At 38.6% G+C, this 19,509-nt stretch overlaps 1 protein-coding gene across 1 annotated transcript in view; it reads left to right on the plus strand.

Annotated features, from left to right (window-relative positions):
- Positions 1-19,509, plus strand: part of ctnna2 (catenin (cadherin-associated protein), alpha 2) — a 361,900-nt gene that overhangs the window by 333,336 nt on the left and 9,055 nt on the right. Inside the window, exons 13-16 of the mRNA XM_083924298.1 lie at positions 2,111-2,262; positions 5,196-5,309; positions 11,234-11,415; positions 15,546-15,651. Of these exons, the coding sequence (XP_083780424.1) occupies positions 2,111-2,262; positions 5,196-5,309; positions 11,234-11,415; positions 15,546-15,651 (554 nt within the window). The remainder of the gene's footprint in view (positions 1-2,110; positions 2,263-5,195; positions 5,310-11,233; positions 11,416-15,545; positions 15,652-19,509) is intronic.

The raw sequence follows: 19,509 nt of genomic DNA on the forward strand, positions 1-19,509 counted from the left end.
AGAGATTATATCTCCACACTGGCCTGGGAACGCCTCGGGATCCCCCAGTTAGAGTTAGAGTCGCCTGCTAGAGCTGCTGCCCCCACGACCTGATCCCGGATAAACAGTTGAAGATGAGTGAGTGATAAGTGAAAATTTTATTAGAATTTAACAGAAGTTTTTTTTTTTTAACTGAACAACCATTTGCTGGTCAATGCTTAATGATTTAGTGCATGTTTTATTTGTATAAGTTATTTTGATATTGCCTTGTGTAATACAGTATATAGAGCTGTCTTCATGCAAAATTGAGATTTACACATCAAAAAGTTTGCCGTCTGCAGTGTTTGGAGATCGTTAAACACCTCACTGGGGCACGCCTTCTCTGCTGTAAGGTTTTTAAACATTCATTGTACTCTCACTTAAACTATGCTTATGCCTAGGGGGTGAAAAAAATCCATTCCTACATGGTCACATTTAATTCCCTTCATCATTTTTCAACTGGAATGAGTGAAATTGCTCCTTACCATCAGCAACTTTGCTCATTAAGAGCTTGGAGAACATTTAAATATTTCTATTTAAAACCCCTTCCCTGCAATTCCCAAAAGCCTATTTTACGCTTCTGCAGTAAGTGGATTAAACTGAATTAAAAATGAAAAGAAAAAGGGAGAGACTTTTTGTACTGCCTTTTATGTTTGGTGAAATATAGCTTGTGTTTTATATCAGACAAATAAGTATACTGCAGATACACCTTTAGTGCAAGCTGGCTAATTGATTTAGTTTCCGTTGCATGTAAGAGACGAGGAAAGTGTGGAGAATGATAACAAAATCACACAGTTGGCTTTCTGGTGGAGGCTCACCAGCCAAGCTGCCATACTTTATTTGTATTTTTCCCTGTTTTTCCTTCTCCTATCAGTCTGTCCTCATTAGACCTGTCTTCTCCTCACAAAAGGAGGGTGTCTTTAATCAGTTCAAGTATCTGCTCTTCAAAATCCACTTTTTATGGAAAACATATTTGTTACATTACACAACCGAGACATATTTTTCTAACAAAAAAGCAAAGTCTTTGTTTTACTCTTTTTTGTGTCTCTATGTATTTTTCTATCTAAAGTCATTTCTAAATATGCATTTTTATTGTTTTTTCATATTATATACCTTTACAGTATTGGACATGGTTGTGGTGTTTGAAAAAACAACCATAGATAATACAATATATGAAGGCAGACCTTTTCTAGTTGATGACTTTCTGTCCAGGTAAACCATAGCTTTTCTTATGATAATTTGCAACAGCAGAGCCCATTAAAAAAACACATTATTAAACTCTGCGTTCAATTATTGCGACTCAACAGGAGATTACGTAGAAAGGTAGCCTGCTAAATATTCATTCCGTATTTGTTAATATTTAATAATGTCTATTCACATTCAGCACAATTCATTTGAATACACAAAGAGCATAAAGCTCTTCCGTCGGGTCCGTCCAATTGATACTGACAACAAAACCAACCATTTTTATAGTCAATAGGGACTTTTCTTTTGTTGCTTAGCTTTTGTGCGGCTGAAAAGACTTTGATGAGTTTGTTTCTTTTCATTGTGATTTGACAGACTGGGCTTGCAAGTTAGCGTCCTTGTACTGTAAGACTGTAGCGCAGACAGATATTGCCTCTCTGGTCACACACACACACACACACACACACACACACACACACACACACACACACACACACACACACACACACACACTTCCACATGCCAAATGCCAGTGTACACACAAACAGATCTGTGACAGACAGGCCAATCTTCCTGTCGGGTAAGACGCAGTGAATTAGCTAATTGGCATGCAATATGCTAACGGGCATACTGTCACTTACACAGGGGCGTAAAGTGACATCTTACCTTGTCCTGAAGTTCACAAGTAAAATAGACGCAGGAGGAGACCCTGTTGCGATCCCTGTTTAAAGGTTTTGATCAGGAGAAACTTCATACTAATAATCTTGCCCTCATCATGCTATTTTCTTTTTTTTCAAATTGATAAGTTTATATCCATTATGAAAGATTGCTAACATGTGATACACCTGACTCTCATATCTTTTTCCTGTTCTCTCTATCTACCTCCCTTACCTGTTTCTCCCTGCAGTCATGCCCCGTTTTGCTGAACAAGTGGAGGTTGCTATCGAGGCATTGAGTACGAATCCTCCACAGGCTTTTGAGGAGAATGAGTTCATTGATGCATCCCGTTTGGTCTACGACGGCGTCCGTGACATCAGGAAAGCTGTCCTCATGATAAGAGTATGTCCATTACCTCCTCTAAAAGGAATACAACCAGTAAAATCTCAAGTGGTTTAAATGCTTAGCAAGACTTAGCCGAAAATGGATGTGTTTAAAATGGATGTGTTTAGAAATGCTGACAAAGAAAGTGCAGTAATTTATGTCTCACTTCCTCCATGTATTTAAAACATTTGATTGGGTATTTCATGATTGTAGACATCTTAATATATTGTTTATTTCCTTGTGTTGCTGAATATTTAACACATCTGTATGAACCACATTTGGTTTATATTTATATTTATATCTACTTTTTTGCAATCTACAATCACTTTGATGCATATTTTATTGGCTTTTTACCCTCTAATTAATACTTTTCAAATACAAAGGTAGAAACCAAAGCATATCATTAAAATATACTTAATCATAAAGCCTGTGAAAGTAAAATTTCCTGAGTTACTGAATTCATCCACATGACTCATAAGACAAAATTTGTTGCACTCATAGACACCTTTCCAGTTTTTTACCTTGTCATTCTCATGCTATTGACACATCTGTGGTTATTCACACATTCTCACATTATTGGTCAAGCAAACTGTGCTACTGCCACTCACAGGTGACAGTGGATGTTCTCTGACTGAACTGCACTTGGGATGAAAACAAACCATCAAAATCTAATGTTCAATCGAATTCCCATTTGGGATGCCACAGCCGTCACATGATCTGTATTATAAAAACCGTGCAGAACATTTTACAGCATGTCACTGCAAAAGTGCCGCATAATAACATGACACAAGCAGCTCAACTGCTTCACGCTCTGATGTTACTGTATCTGCATTTTTCACCCGAATTGGTCCTTCTCTCTTCATGTAATTCATTTATTCAACTATATGCAGGCTGGAAGGTTTCCCAGTGCAGTGCTGGAAAAAATCTAATTATGGAAAATAATTTGATGTTGGTAAATAATGTAAACCAGGCAGCTTTGAACTGCCCGGGACCAGCTGTCTTCTTAATCCCATCCAAGTTCAATTACATTCTGAGGAAACAACTTGGAAGATCTTTGCTTTCTCTGTTGTCTAATAGCAAATGTTGGTGCCACATGTAATAGTTTTTTGTGCACTCATTTTTAAGCGTCTGAGTAATGGCTCCTTTAGAATTTTTACAGCACAGATCTTATGAGCAGTGGATGGATTAAGAAACCAATTCTCCACAGTGTTTAAAAATTGAGGCAGGTCTTGAGAAGAGTGTAAAGTTATAGTCAAAGTTCTTGAAAACATAGTTTTGTGCTGGCCTTGATGTACCCATGCATATATATACTGTATACACACACACACACACACACACACAAACACACACATACAGCTACAAACACGGACACACATACAGATCAATGAGATGATACCGATCAATGTGATGGAGTAGAAAGTATTGGAATGAACAGCCTTGTTTTCTAAAAAATGACATTTCCACACAACGAAACTTTTTATTACCCAATCCTTTCCATCCAAACGTAATTGGGAATGCATTTTCGTTGTATGGAGACATACAGTACTGTAATTTTCTTGGAGACAGGGTTGCATTGGAATCAAATTGAACACTGGTTGGAGACTGGCAACTGTAATATAACCAGTGTTTACATTCTCTTCACCTACAACCTGTCTCAAACAGAAAGTTCGTTCAGCTGTCACTAGAAGTTCAGAGCTACGGTAGCACTGTTACAAAGTTATATATTACAGTATCCTCTGTTTTGATTATCACATGATTAAAAGCATATTTACACAAACATAGCAATCTAATACTGTAGGTGACTTTTTGGCCGAACAACATCGTTGTTTTGTTTTTTTTGGCCGGAGCCCTCTGTGTGTGCACCTACACCGTTCAAACCCAGTGGCTCCATCCAGTGCTGCAGGGATGATGTATTCCTGTAGGCCATCCTGGAAGTTAGCATCACCCTGATTCCTGAGACAAAAAGCCAAAGCGATTTTTCCATTGGATGTTGGATTATTGCAAAAAATACGCTTTGTAAATACTTTGACGTTTTGTTCAGCAAGACTAACCAAAAACAATCTTCACAAATGTACAGTACTTTTATGATTGTTGAAGCTTAAATGCATTCACCAGTAAAAAATGATTACATTATCATGGTGTTCCTGTTGCCGAGTATGAATAAAAAGACTTAAAGACTATGTTATGCAACATCTCATTGAGTCTATTAGAAGATGTTCTTTTCACAGAATTCTGTAATTTTCAGCAGTGATATAATTCACAATCAGTATGGCAGTATACAGTAAATGTAATAAATGATTGCCATAGGTCTACTATAGCAACAATATGACATTTTGTTACATGTATGCTGCTTCCTCTTTAAAATATAGTGTTGCTATGAGATTTTTTTCTAACTTTTGCTTTGCAGTAGTAGATGTCCATTTTTTTTCCATGATAAAACAGTGACTAAGTGTTGTATACCTCTATATTTCATTTCATTGTTTGGTTGATGATTTGTGTGTTTTAAAAGGCACTGACAACTGCCACTAGGTTTTTCTTTTGCCTCAGGTATCTTTTTACTGTTCTATTAAAGCTAATGCATTAATACTGTTAATTTGAAAGATACGAATTATAATCAATGTCTGCATTTTCAAAGACTGTCACCTATTTGGTTTTTCATTTGATAGAAGAGTTTAGGTGAAGGCAGGAAGTGTGTTATTGAGATGATTAAGATTTAACTCTTTTCATTGTCTGTCATATGCTGAGTTTGGTTTGAGCTAAAACTCCCGAAGACGCACTGTATACTGAAGAACACATGGGAAGACGCTGTTTATTACTCTACATTCCCACACAAAGGGACATGAAGTCAAAGTTGCTTTGCTGAACTGTCAATTTAGTAGTTCTATGATGTTATTCTTTTTCCAGTTTCTCTCCCTGACTTTTTGCTCGACTTTGTCTTGTGTTTCTCACAGACACCAGAGGAACTGGAAGATGACTCTGACTTTGAACAGGAGGACTATGATACTCGCAGCAGGACAAGTGTCCAGACTGAGGATGACCAGCTTATTGCTGGACAGAGTGCTCGGGTAAGTGGATGTTCACCTCCTCACTGTGCTTCAGTTATGGAACCTGACACAAAAGAAATACAGAACGAGACAACATGTATTTGGTTTGTCTAGGCAACAAGCCTTAATTCCTCATATAAACAACTTTAGTGCTATTGCTTCAGTCGTAGGCTGAGGTGCTAGTTGAAAGGCATCCCAGCTCAACACCTACCCCTGTTCCCTGACCATATTGAAATCGATTCATCCACCTAGTTCCACTTACATAGCATGAGAGTCCATTTAAATTATCCTAACAAGCGGGATTATTTTAAATAAACACTGTTCAGGGGTGGTAGGTGGAAAATTGCAATCACAAACAAAGAAGTAATTACCAAATTCCCTTCAGATACCAGACAAAATACCGTATAGCACTGTGCCAAGGCGTCAGCCACGATCACCAGGGTCTGGGCTTTGTTGCACATTAGAAATTTTTCACTTGGGCCCAGCTTAAAGAACATTAAGAGGGTATCAGTGCTTGCTCCCCTCCAGCAAAACAGACTCTAGCAGTGTGTTGCATGTAGAATGGATTGTGGATGGCAGGAGTATGCCTTGGCCAAATGCCCTTCCCTATGGCAGAAGCCTGTATTATACTGCCTGAGTCTCTACACAGTCTGCACACACAGGGGTAATGCACAAAGAAGGGAGAAATAAATAAAACCAAAACAACAGCTCATTATTGCTGTGCATGTATACAGTTATAGGCCAGATTGTGATGAATTTTTGATAGAATATAATAGAAATACTTAGTAGTAAAACAAAAAATAACCAACCCAGAAGCTAGATAAATGCAAACAGGCAACGCTTCATCCTTAAGGCTAGCTCCAAACACTGTATTTTAAAGTTGCGCCGTTCGTCAATGTCACGCTAGTCCCTGGCAGCCAGTCAAGTGTGAGAGGGAAGCAGTTCACAATAGCCCTAAGGGTGTGTTTTATTGCTAATTCATTTTTCTAATAGAAAGACTATTTGATATTTCAGAAGGTCCTTGTTCTTGCTTTAAATTCTATTGTCACTGCATTTTAAAAAGCAGTTAACAAATTGGAGTTTGTAATGAAATTCCCAATCTATTTTAAATTTAAAATGAAATATCAGATACTGTGACTTCGCCAAAAGGTCTGTCAAACTAAATGACAAAATATGTATTTTGTTCTGACAAACCAACACATATGAGCATTTTTTTAACTGATATCCCTATTGGCAGAGCAACATCGTTTGTTAGTGCCTTTGAGTATGGGTATTATTGACCTTTGTCTTATACTTTGCTGAGGCACATGAATGTATTTTGTAAGATCACTTTAATCAAGACTACGACTAAGACTGAAGTAATAGTTAAGAAAAAAAAATTGTCATGTGGTATTATCAAACTTCTACATCCATGTTTAACAGTAAAGAAAATCCTAAGCGATAAAGTGCCATTTGGATCAGATTTGATTTTGCACAAATCTTAGAAGTCAAAAATTGACAATTTGTTTTAGTAAAAACACAATTCAACTGTTGAACTAAAGGAATAATAAAAAGTTTAAGGTAGTAAAATCTGAATTCCAGCCATGAGCAAAAAGAACAGAGCCATAATTTGGGAGAACAAATCATTCTCCAGGATGACTCCGGGGGTCCTGGGTGTGAAGTGCTTTGAGATTGTATGTATACTCCCACTAAGGCTCCCGCAGCGTAACATTGCAGGGCCATCTGAGCTTAGACACACCAGCATAGCCACGCAAGTGAGCTTCACAACACCAAACTGTTATCTAGTTTTCTTGGCACTTAACTCTGCTTTGAGTGGGCAGCTCTTTGGAAACAGTTTGATGTTGCAGCATGTCTCATTGTCATAAATTGTCGCTGTAATACAAGTGATATAAGGTGGATTAAAGGGTGACTTTGCTGAATATAATGATTGTTCATTGACCCTTAATTAGTAAGATTTGCGCTTGAGCTTGCCTCAAATAAATGCAAGGTGATGTATCACAATATGTTATCAAACGTGATTAAATTTAGTACATATTATCATGTGCAACATACGTACATCTGGCACACTGACAGAGCCTCTCTCACAGTCCATTGATATTGCCTGCTTTTCCACTCATATATACTGTTATGCCCTCAGAGACTAAACATTTACACACGCAGAAGGCAAGCACATCCATAAAAGATGTGTTTGTCGTGAACCACTAGTGAGCTGCCCAGTCGGCCTCAGTCTGTCGTGTCAGGATGAAGCTTGCCGTCCTCTCACGGTCATGCCAAGTGCACACTGGTGCTCTGTGTTTCTATTCAAACAGACAAGAGGAAGTGTAATCCATTTCCTCCATAGGAGCTGACATGAGCACACTGAGGTTTACAGTCATGATCCCCCCAAGCCCCTCTAGTCCAGTATCACACACAAGACACAGGCGTAATATCTCCCTCTCTTTTTCTCCATCTCACTGTCTCTCTCTTCCGCAGTGTAGAAAGGAATCAAATCAAGTCCAGGGCGCTCCCAGGAGCCTTTGCCTTGTGTGGTGCTCCACTTGTCACTTCTATTATATGTATGCATAAAGCTAACTTATTAGATTTAACATGCATAATGAGAAGGCAGAAAAACACACAGGGGAAGGAGGCCTGTACTTGGCGTCTCTTTCCATTAGAACATATAGATGCAAACTCTCCTTCTGTATCACAACACAGGTAATGCAGACACAAACCCAACCCCCCTACCCCACATTCGCACTCCAAAACACACACACTCAACATCTCTTAACACAGTGATTGGATAACACTGTTGATAGGTCATCCATAAAATTGAACTCTGAGTGTCTGGGCAGTTTATTTCAAATGAAACAAATTAAAGTCATTTCAAAAAGCCGCGCTCGTCGAAGAAACCCGGAAAGCGTTCTAATCCCTCCAGACGTAGCCGAGTCGCAGAGTGTATTGGCACAGCACTCCCTCGGCCGGATTTGCCACTATGTTAAGCTCCCAAGGCCCGCTCCTTGTTGTTATCAGTAAAGTAGGGGAAGGGATTTGGGGATAAGTGAATTCTAGGGAGCAGGGGAGGAGGGAGAGGGGGGCTTCACCAAGTGCCTTCCTGCTCCCCTGACGTCCCAATTGGCTCATGTGTGTACCCCTGAGCTGCAGCTTTCTTTTGTGTTTAGAACCCCCCCCCCCCCAACAGAGACACACCCCATCTTTCTCTCTCTGTCTCTTCCTTTCTCTTTTGTCCCACCATTTTCCTAGTGAATTTGAATACCAACCAAATCCCCCACTCTCTCTCCTCAATCTCCTTTGATCCCTTATTTTAGAAAAGGAATATAAAGAGAATTTTTGCTCCCTTTTGTTGTTTCGTGTACCATTTCCTCTTGGTTTAATGCAGCTCTTATGCGCAGAAGATGTTGGGAAAACATTTTGATTGTACTGACAGAAATATCCAAACCTAAAAACTACTCCAAGTCTTAATTTACAGTTTTTATCTGACTTGTTACAATGGCATTTATCAAAACCACAACTGTACTTCTCAGTGGTATACCCACCATTTTGACACCAGGGTTATACTGCTTGATGTAACTATAGAAATAAGTGAATAATTGATGCCTCAACAGTTGGGTGCAGGAACAAAATGAGCAGCAAAGATATGCTAACAACCGCCCTCCAGTCCTGAGGTCAGAGAGATGTGCCTGGTAGCACAGTGCACTCACCTGTGTTGCTATTGATTAGGCAGCATTTACTGTACAGCTTTGCCTACACTATGTTTTTGGCTATGTTTAACATGAGCATGTAATCAGCAAACCATACCCAAGGTAGCTACTGCCTACCAAGAACAACAAGATGAGAGCCCAAGCACATTTAAAAGGCAACTACACTTTTGGTTACCACATTTTCAAGGTATGCATATTATTCCTTTGGACAGACAGACAGATATTGATAAATTTGACACTGAGATCATATAGGGGAATGTTCTGAGTATATGGGTAAACTTTTTATTTCAGAACTGACAATAGAATAAAAACTATTTGGGTTTAAGAAAGAAAACAGACAAAATCAGTCCCCCATTCATTACTGTACCTATGGAGCAGCTCTAGACTTTTTATGACATCGCGCATTTGAGACTTACTTCTTTGGTTTCTTGGCCCTTTAACGTGTCTGGACTAAAATGATTTATGTATTCCTCAAGTTAATATTTATAACTCTTTTGCTATCAAACTGATTTCAATTTTAAAACAATGTATACTTGAAATCAACAGTACAAATAAGACTTTCCTTAAAGGTGTTATGTTATATAAGCCAAATTCAGAGGAAGAAGCAGGAAGATTATTAGTTAAATGTGGTTATAAATGCGTATTATTAGTGCTAATTAACTTAGCCAAAAATGCATACTTAATTTCTGGATCCGTCCAATTGGTAAATGAACATATGGAGGTATATTTGACTTGTGTATTGGCCGACTTACAGTAGTTGTTTTGTCATAGATTAAATAAATGGTGGTGCGGGTGCCCCAGAGTCACTACATGCTGTGTGCAACCCATAATTCATAGCAACACCTGCAAAGTGAATTCAGGTTTGCCCTGCTGGAATTAGTGGCCTGTTTTAATTTTTATTCCTCATTTTGCAGTCTAAATACATATTAACTTTGTATTTGTTTTAAATATGAACAGTGTTTTCACCCCACGCACGGTTTAATGGGATTTGTTGCCTTGCTGTTGTTTGTGTGTCTTGGCACCAGCAGCAGAGGAAACTGGGCTTGAGGGGGCTGGTTTTGCTTGTTTGTTTATGCTGTTCCGTTTTTGTTTTTTACAAGCTAACCGCTATCAAAGTTTGCACCATACTGCTCACACAGGGATCAGTAGGCCAAAGCTCATGGACACATCTGTTGGCCTCTGATGAGAGAGCTGTGCCTCCATGCTTCTCTATTTCTGACTGTAATTTGATTTCATTTCTCTTTTATTGCAGTCCCCTCCCCTTTCAGCTTATTTTCTTTTCGAAGAATTTCAGAAGGACATGTCATCTCTAGTTTTTGTTTTCAATTTCCTTCTAACACATCAAGCAGGGGACATGAACAAAGTAACACACTTTCTCACTGAGCTCACCCTCACCCCCACACACCAGCTTTGCTGTGAGAGAGGGAATAAGGAAGAGGGGAAAGGAGGACAAGGACGATTATTTCATTAAGAGAATAGCAATTCTTGGAGGACAGTCAATAATAGATGAGGTGAAAAAACAATGGTGACTTTTTTTTTTTTTACTGTACTCCATTTTTCGCTCTGCCTCCTGAGTCAATAGAATCGACCTAATGGAAACCAGGTTACTCTTCCTTCCATCTCACCTCCCTGACATAATGAACAAATGCATTATTCATTCTCTGGCCTAAGAAGCGAGGTAATTATACATTTATCTCCCAAATAATACCGGGTTCTTACTGCGCCTGTGACCTTGCCACAAGATTTATGCCATTTTGGTCCTGCCCCCAAAGGCCGCTGAGGAAAAAAGGAAGGAAAAAATGGATTTGCTCTTTATGGATATAAGATGTCAAGGGGTTTGAAAAGGTCCAGTCATTAAATGTAAAGTTTAGAACTTTATTTTGAAGCGTTTCAGAAGGGCAGGGATACTCAGACTCCAAACTTAGTGTTTAAGTTTTGTAGGGCGGATTAAAAAGTAGACCGGACAGAAAAAATAGAACAAATGGTGCTACAACTTTCCTCTTTATATTCTTTCCTTTATTCTCTTTCTCCTTAACTAATCCCCCTTTTTATTCTCCCATTTCCTCATTTCCCTATCGTTTCCTCCACCCCAGCTTTATCTCCCTCCCTTACCTAAATTCTTTTCCTCTGGCATTTTCCTCATTCGGAGCAACTCTTCCAATTTATTCTGCTCAAATTTACTCCCTAACAACCTCTTCCTCTTCCTGTAATGCTTTTGTTTCTTCCTTGCTCCCCTGTTGCCTGCAGGCTATCATGGCACAGCTTCCCCAGGAGGAAAAGGCTAAGATTGCTGAGCAAGTGGAAAGCTTCAGACAGGAGAAGTGCAAGCTAGATGCAGAAGTGGCCAAGTGGGATGACAATGGCAATGACATCATTGTGCTGGCCAAGCAGATGTGTATGATCATGATGGAGATGACAGACTTCACTAGGTAAAAATGAAACTTAAATTCTCACTACATTTCATATGTCAATTAAATATTATGACTTGATTTAATCTGAAATGTTGTTATTCTTTGTTGTTCAGAATTTATATCTGCTGCGGCTATACCACTGCTGTACTAGCAGGTGTTTTAAAATTACCCCGCCATTTCAACAAAGACCTTCATGTTCTGAAAAAAACAGTGAGCAAAATAAGAGAACACTTTCATATACTTTCAGATCCCTCCCAGTTATTGGTGTTAACCTGGCATCTGGTGACAATTTACTTAATTGTTGGACACACCCTATTTATCTGTCAGCTCTCCTGGTTACTTTGCAAGATGGCAAGCCTTTCTAAGGTGACTAAAACCCTGCAACAGCAGGTTGTCCAGATGAAGGCCGAAGGGATGACACTCAGCCATTGCAAGATAGGTTGGGCTTCCAAGCCTGTGATTTCAAGAATATACAAACGGGACACAGATGCATTTAAATCCCTCAAAAACAAAGACTGGATTATCTGAAGACTCTGAGTGGAGAATTGGTTTTATGTATCCGGTTAACCCCTGTAGCCTAACCATCCTACCCTTCAAACAACTGACTGCATGTAAGAAGCAGCAGCATTCCAAACCTCTTGTCAGACAGCCTGTTTCTCTTTGGGGGTGGAGTTATCAGTGTTTTTGTAGTGTGTGTCGTTGTGAGATGCTTCACTACATTAGAGTTGCTTACAATAGATGTCGACAAAGTCTTCGCTCCTTGACATAATGTACACTTTCCATGCACGTTTTTGCCTTTGACCTCAATGAATTTGAAGTAGTGCTTATATCTCCACTTAGAGAATGCCAAGATATCATCGGATTGCTCCGGACTCGCCATTTCTTCTGCTTCTTCGATTCAGTGTGTGTGTGTGTGTGTGTGTGTGTCACCTGTCGCTACAGTCAATTAAGTCTAAGCAAAGATTGCTGGTCAAGTCACTGACAAACTGCTGGTTGTAAAAGACGTTTTGGATTGAGGCTCAACGAGCGTATGTGAGAGAGAGAAAAAGAGTCAGAGAGAGAAAGAGAGATGATTGAGGGAGTTGCAAGTTTTAATTTCGTCTTGTTGCAAATCTTTTGACTGAACTGGGCTTAAGAAACCCAGTTACCGAACTGTGGAAGAGACCGCAAGAAAAATGGACCAAGATCAAACCAGAGCAGTGTGAGTAACTAGTGATGTCCTGTGGGCTCAGACATGTTGAAGTCATTCAAAGCAGTGGCCTCTACACTTTCTGTTTATTTTTGAATCATATAGCCCTAAGAAAGCATTGTTTAAATCTTATCTTCTGACACAGTGGTTAATATTCTCTAATTTTGCTCATTTGCTCAGTTGCTCAAGTTCCTTGGTTATTTAAAAAACATACTCGTACAGCAGTGGTATAGCCACACTGAATATTCTAGCATATTCTGAAAAATAAAAATAACAGTATTTTAGAATAATTCGAGTATTTATAATTTGTTCTCTGATTTTGATCTCCAGTGTATTATTAGAAGCATCCTAGGTGATATACTACTATACTATTCTTTTTGCCCAGCCCTAATCCTGAAGAGAAAGTCATTTTTTTGAAATGATATAAACACTCAATCCACAGAAAGAAAGGACAAGGTGTCACTGTCACATGTTCAAAAGACACACTTTATCAACTATTTCAGTGTCTCACTCATCCATCCAATGTAGTTGAATCATATATTATCCAGTATATAGTGAAATGATGCGGCAGGTGTCCCTCATGACTGAGATTAAAGGGGAAAAGGACTGAGAAAGGGGATCTTCCAGTAGGGATGCACCGCTTTTTTAGTCTTGATACTGATACCTGGGCTTTACATATCGATCAGCACTCCATTCCGATTTGCACCACGTGGAAGAGAATAAAGGCATAATGCTTGACTTAGACATTACTTTCCTAACTTTATAAAACAAAGTGTAAAAAATGAACACATAGATAGAAATGTACTGAATTAATATTAAATTATTCATTTGTTATTAAAATAAACAGTCGTGCATCGACTTAAACTTCTTAAAAACGTATTCTAAAATTTAAATAAAATGTAACAACTGAACCTGAGAATAACAAACAGTAATGCAATTTATTTGTAAATATTAAGTGCAAACAGGAATATATAATATAACAGCTGAACCATATAACATGTAACAGTTACTATGCTGAAGGTGCAGCACTGTTTGTCCACTCAGTCTTGCCGTTGTTGCGTGCTGTTTAGGCAAAGCTCTGGTTTTACCTTTTGCTATTTTTCCCAGCTTTATCTTAAAGAACATATGTCTATAAGTAGCCAGCTATATTTGATTTGAATATGTAACATTTCCACTGGTGAAACTAAATGAAAGCTATTGATGGTTCATGGTTTAATATCACAATGCTGATCGTGCCAGCCCCTCTATGGCATTTTCAATGTTAAGTTAGCATTCATGCTAATTGTCATTTTTTGTAACTATTAATAAAGGAAAACCATAGCACAGTCGATTGTTACAGTGTTGTGAACTCATTATAATTTGAACAGGAATTTAGAATCAAATACAACAGCTGAACTAGGTGAAATACCTCCATTTAGCTGAGTCTTTGCTCGCTCCATGTTCTTTCTGGTGTTGGCTTTGAGTCAACCGGCATGCTGCACAGTGCCTCTCACAACAATTTAATGGATTAGTCCATGGATCTGGTTAATAATCTGATACCAGATCCTGCTAATTTGTCAATATCTGGGCCTATATCCGATCTTAATATCGGACCGGTGCATCCCTATCTATTCAATTCAATTCAATTTTATTTATAGTGCCAAATCATAACAAAAGTTCTGTTACAATATTAAAATTACTTTAATTTTTTGTTTTAGATTTTACAGCCTTTAAGGCATTTTTTGGTTGTGTTTAAATTATGCTCCCTTAGCCAGGCTCTGGGAACAGATTGTGCATCATGTTCATTTGCAGTAACCCAGCGCTCCTTAAAAGGCAGTAGAAACAACACAAGACTGGTTAGTATCACATTTTAAGTTAATATGTCTTATTTGTTACAAACTGTTGCTTAAACATCTAACTCATCCTAAACTCAACTGCCTGTGTCTGAAGGCAGGTTGATAAGAGCTGCTTAAGTGAAGCAAAACAAAAATGTTCAAAATCACGAGCTAAACAAAAAGTTAGGTTCTGTACAGCTGAGAGAGAGCAACCCCCTGTACATGCAGGTAGTGTTTTCACCCATTCTGTAATATAAAAATACTGGATTAGCAAGTAAATAAAGTGACAACATGTAGGATAGCTAAGAAACAACTTGCCTTCACAATGCATCAGGGCTGCAAACTGTTTTGTGAAAAGCAAATGACCCAAACAACCTTTTTTTTAGTCCAGACTACGCAGCAATGCTGTGATTCCAAGATATACTGTAATAGATAATCTGTTTGCATTTAGAGTCTTGTCGCTTATGTTTACTAAAAGCCAGCAGCTTCCCTCTCAATCTCTCCCATCTGGGCTCAACATATTAGGGAAATCCTTAATAGCTAACTGATGGTTATCTGCCTGGTGTATGGATCTGTGGACCACTCAACAATTATATGGCATGGAACAAACCAAAAAAACAAAATTAGAGCCATGAGTCATGAGTGATAATGGCTGTGGTGCTGTGACTGCAACGTTACTTGGCATTGACCCTAGTTAGTCAGATTGGCATGGAAATTTCAGTTTTACACTGACTAAAAATGAGACATCACACACAGGCAAACACAGTTATCTGGTCACAATAACTTTCCCTCTGCCGGGAAATTAAGAAAACACAGCACAGAACAAAGGCCCAGTGGTTGACCATTATTTCAATCTCCTGTTCTATTTCCTACTGTAACTGCTGTGAAAACAATCCAGTTTTGCTTTTAAAACAGAAATCTATTGTAACTCAAAGCCCATCTCTATGATATATCATTAGTTGCAAAGGTATTTTGTATTTATCTGGGAAATTGTGTATTGATTATTGATTGTAATGTCTTATATTCCTTTTGTCAATCGAAGGCAAATTAGCTGCTGCTGTGTAGGATGAGCTCAAGGGCGATCTCTGCATATCCTCAACCCACATTCCCTTTTTCCTTTTTTGTCACCCCTTGAATTTTACTAGAGGCAAAGGCCCACTGAAGAACTCCTCAGATGTGATCAACGCGGCTAAGAAGATTGCAGAGGCTGGTTCCAGGATGGACAAATTGGCCCGCGCTGTTGCAGATCAGGTAGCTTTTCAACTGTGTCTTTCATTGTTTTTATCACTTTTTTTCACTATACTTTGTATCAGTTGGAAATGATCTCTGTATGTGTCATAGTAGCTGGCAGCAGAGCACATTTTGAGCTGGAGTGAGAGGCCACTGGAAATCTTTGATGTGGGCATTGACAGGCCCAGCTGGAGTGGAGGGCTGTGTTGCCACCTGACTTAATCTCCCAATGGGACCAACACTTAGAGAGCAAGACAGCAGAACCTAGTTCTGTCTCTAATATAATTAGCTCCCAACCGAGGTGTTGCATTCATTATCAGATGAGTACTTCTCTAAAACACGCTGACAGACCATTTTCAATATCTAATCAATCAGTGCTGTGCCTAGGGAAGACGGGAGTGAAAAGAAGTAGGTGTGAATGCTTACAACAAATTAAGTGGGAGGTATTTCAAAACGCAGCACTCCAGGTAATGCATAATGTTCTTCATTTTGTCTGTCTCTAATAAGCAGTGAGAATATACTTAGGCACAAAACTCACTGATTTATTAAGGCAGCCTGTTGTATTTGTAATTGCAACTGCTGTTAGCTAGCAAACCCTTGGAATAATTATTGTTGGTTTGAGTAACACATGCTGGGCCTCTTTCCAATGCTGCTGAGCTGGAGAAATGTTGGAGCTGGAGAAATTCTGGAGCTCATATCAAAATGTAGAATCACAATTAAGTCATCTTTTGAAGTACCGAAACCTGCTTGAGGCCTGCACACCTGATCACCAACAAAGCTGCTGTACCTTGATTTTTGTGCGTCACTATACTTAAAGTTAGTATGTGATTTAAGATGTAGAGGACATGTCTCTTTAAGGCAAAAAGAGTGTGTATATTCATAGGAATGCCCCCTCTTAGTCGATTAGTTGACTAACTACAGTAATTTTAGTCTTTATTTATAACCGCAATTCACATGAAGTTTGGACATTGTGTAAACATATAAATATGAATTGAATACACTATAAAGACAAGATTTGTAGTGTTCAAACTGATAAACTTTTGCAAAAATTCAGTGATTTTAAAAGTGATGTCTATAACACGTTCTAGAAAAGCTGGGACATGGGCATGTTTACCACTGTATCTCATCACTCTTCCGTTTAACAACACTCAATAAGTGTTTAGGAACTGAGGACACTTCTAGTCTAGTCTAGTAATCACACTCTTTTATTATGAAGCCACACTGTTGTTACACGTGCTGGTCATTGTCTTGCTGAAATAAGCAGGGCATTCAGTTTTGTTTTTTTGGCCTTATTGCTTACGTGCAGAGATTTGTCCAGATTCTCTGAATCGTTTGATGAGATTATGGACTGTAGATGATAAACAACATTGTTGGGCTGTTTGCTTACACAGTTGTTCACAAAGTGGTGAACCTCACCCCATCCTTGATTGTCAACGACTGAGCCTTTCAGGGATGCCCCTTTTATATCCAATCCTGACACTCACCTGTTTCTAATTAACCTGTTCTCCTGAGGAATGTTCCAAAAAGGTGTTTTTGGAGCATTCCTCAACTTTCCCAGTCTTTTGTTGCCCATGTCCCAGCTTTATGTGGAATGTGTTACAGTCATCAAATTCATCAAAAGTTAACAATAAACATCTTGTGTTTGTAGTGAGTGTATTCAATTGAATATAGATTCAAAATCATTGTATTCTGGTTTTATTTACTTTCTACACAATGTCCTTACTTCAAATGGGGTTGTATTTGTGGTCAGAGGCATTGCTCCCCCCCATCTGTCCCATTCTTGTGAACGCGATATCTCAGGAACCCTCAGAGGGATTTTCTTCAAATTTGGCACAAATGTCCACTTGGACTCAAGGATGAACTAATTAGATTTTAAAGTCAAAGGTCAAGTGACCTCTGACCACTGTCACTGTGACCTCACAAAATGCCTTTATGGTCATAACTCAGGAACATTTCACACAAGTGACTAACAGGATAAAATGATGTGATGACATTTTTATATCTAAAAGGTCAAAAGTCAACCTCATTGGGATGTCATAATGTTCTGCAAAAGTACTTTTCTGGCCATTATTCAACACCATTTGTCAGATCTTGAATTGATGACAATCAGTCTTTCTGAATACCTATATTCACCTTCAGTCTGAGACACTCCGTTTTAGAGTCTGTTTCTTTAAATCTCCCTCCTGAAAAAGCCCAGTCGACTCTGATTGGTCAACATTTCCGGTCTCATCTGCACTGCCAGCACCTCTGCACTGCCGAGGAATGACTGCACCAGCACTGGATCGGCAGTTATATATAGTATAGTTGTGACAACCATACAGAGGTCCTGACAGCTTGTTTAAAGGCACAGTATCTGAATATGAGTTGTGTGTCTTTCTCTGTGAATTGAGCATTGTGATACCTTCACTGTATTTAAATAGCATCTAAACCTGCTTTATAAAAAATTTAAAAAAAAGACATGGACATCTCATTTTATACAACATGGTTTGTTAAACAGAGCAAAACAGAAATTTGAATTTCCTTCTGGATCTTAATCCTTCAAAATAAACATAATAATTGGGATTCATGGGCCAGAAAATGTGTCTTTCAGTGTTATGAATTTGGACATAGACCAGTACCTAGACCCTGAAGATGAACTAAAAAAGAACTAAAAAAAAGATAACAAAATAAAAAAAAACAAATAACCAGCTTTGCAGTCAGAATAAACCTTAACAAACCATTTCTTGTGAGAGCATTTTATGCTAATTTAAATTATTTCACATTAATTTAGGTGGTGTGATCCTATCCACAGTACCGAATGTTAATCATCAAAGGAACATGCAGCGATTAAATTAAAGTACACTCAGAAACGTTGCTTAGAGTGCAGTTTACCAGTATCAAGACATAATATTTGTTTCCTACTGAATATTTTCTTTATCCTGTGCCTTCTTGTGACAATATGTGACTTCATAACAATATATGGGCAAGCCTTCTGCTCTTAGCACAGTGCAGAATGCCTGTCAGTTTGAGTGTCCATAGAGTCTGCTAAGCTTTCAGCTGACCAGAAGGCATCTTTAGTCAAAGCTGGCACTGTTATCCTCATGTCACACTATCCTGCTCTCTGGAGCATATTGCACTACTGAACAAAGTTACAGGCTATGAATGCATAACTATGACTGTCATGCAGTAATTACCACAAACAGAGAGATGAAAAGTAATAGCTTTAATCTGTATGAGCCTGGGTTACAGTGTAAACGTTTTGCATGTTTAGTGGGTCTCAGATAGAAGGACTCAGTCTGCGTCACGGCTTGTGTATGTTGTTCAGCTGAATCTGGGACAGAAGTGACAAAGTAAGCATGAACTTTGCATTTGTGAGCTTATGTATTGATTTCTTGGCGTGTAGGCTGCTGAGTGATGATCAGTGTTTAACAGGGTTTAGGTGGGAGTGAATCTGTCACATGGCAAATCACTGGCAGAGCCTGTGTTTGAATCAACAGTTGCTGTAATGAAAAGAGCAGGTGGCTTGCCATTTTTAATTCTCACTTAAATGGTTCCTAGGCCAGTGTTTACTGAATATTCACAGCCTTCTGTTACTCTTCCAGAAACATCAGAGATATGTTCAGGAAATAAAGAGGGCCTTGAGGACATTTTCATTTCCAAGCATTTGTTATAAAAGTGTTTTCATGTGAGGCATTTGGGGCATATGTCTGCCATGCAATTCAGTGAATACAATACATTCTTAAAAGTTAAAACAGCAAAAGTTTTCTTTTATGAAGCATCTTAATGCAATTACACAATCAAATACATAAAATTGATCGTCTATCTTTATTCCATATGAAGGAAACACATATTTTGCATTCACACATTGCGGTAGGTAACCTGTGTTTGTCGAGAGCACCG

The sequence above is a fragment of the Echiichthys vipera genome, assembly GCF_963691815.1.
Source record: "Echiichthys vipera genome assembly, chromosome: 2".
Classification (NCBI taxonomy): Eukaryota; Metazoa; Chordata; class Actinopteri; order Perciformes; family Trachinidae; genus Echiichthys; species Echiichthys vipera.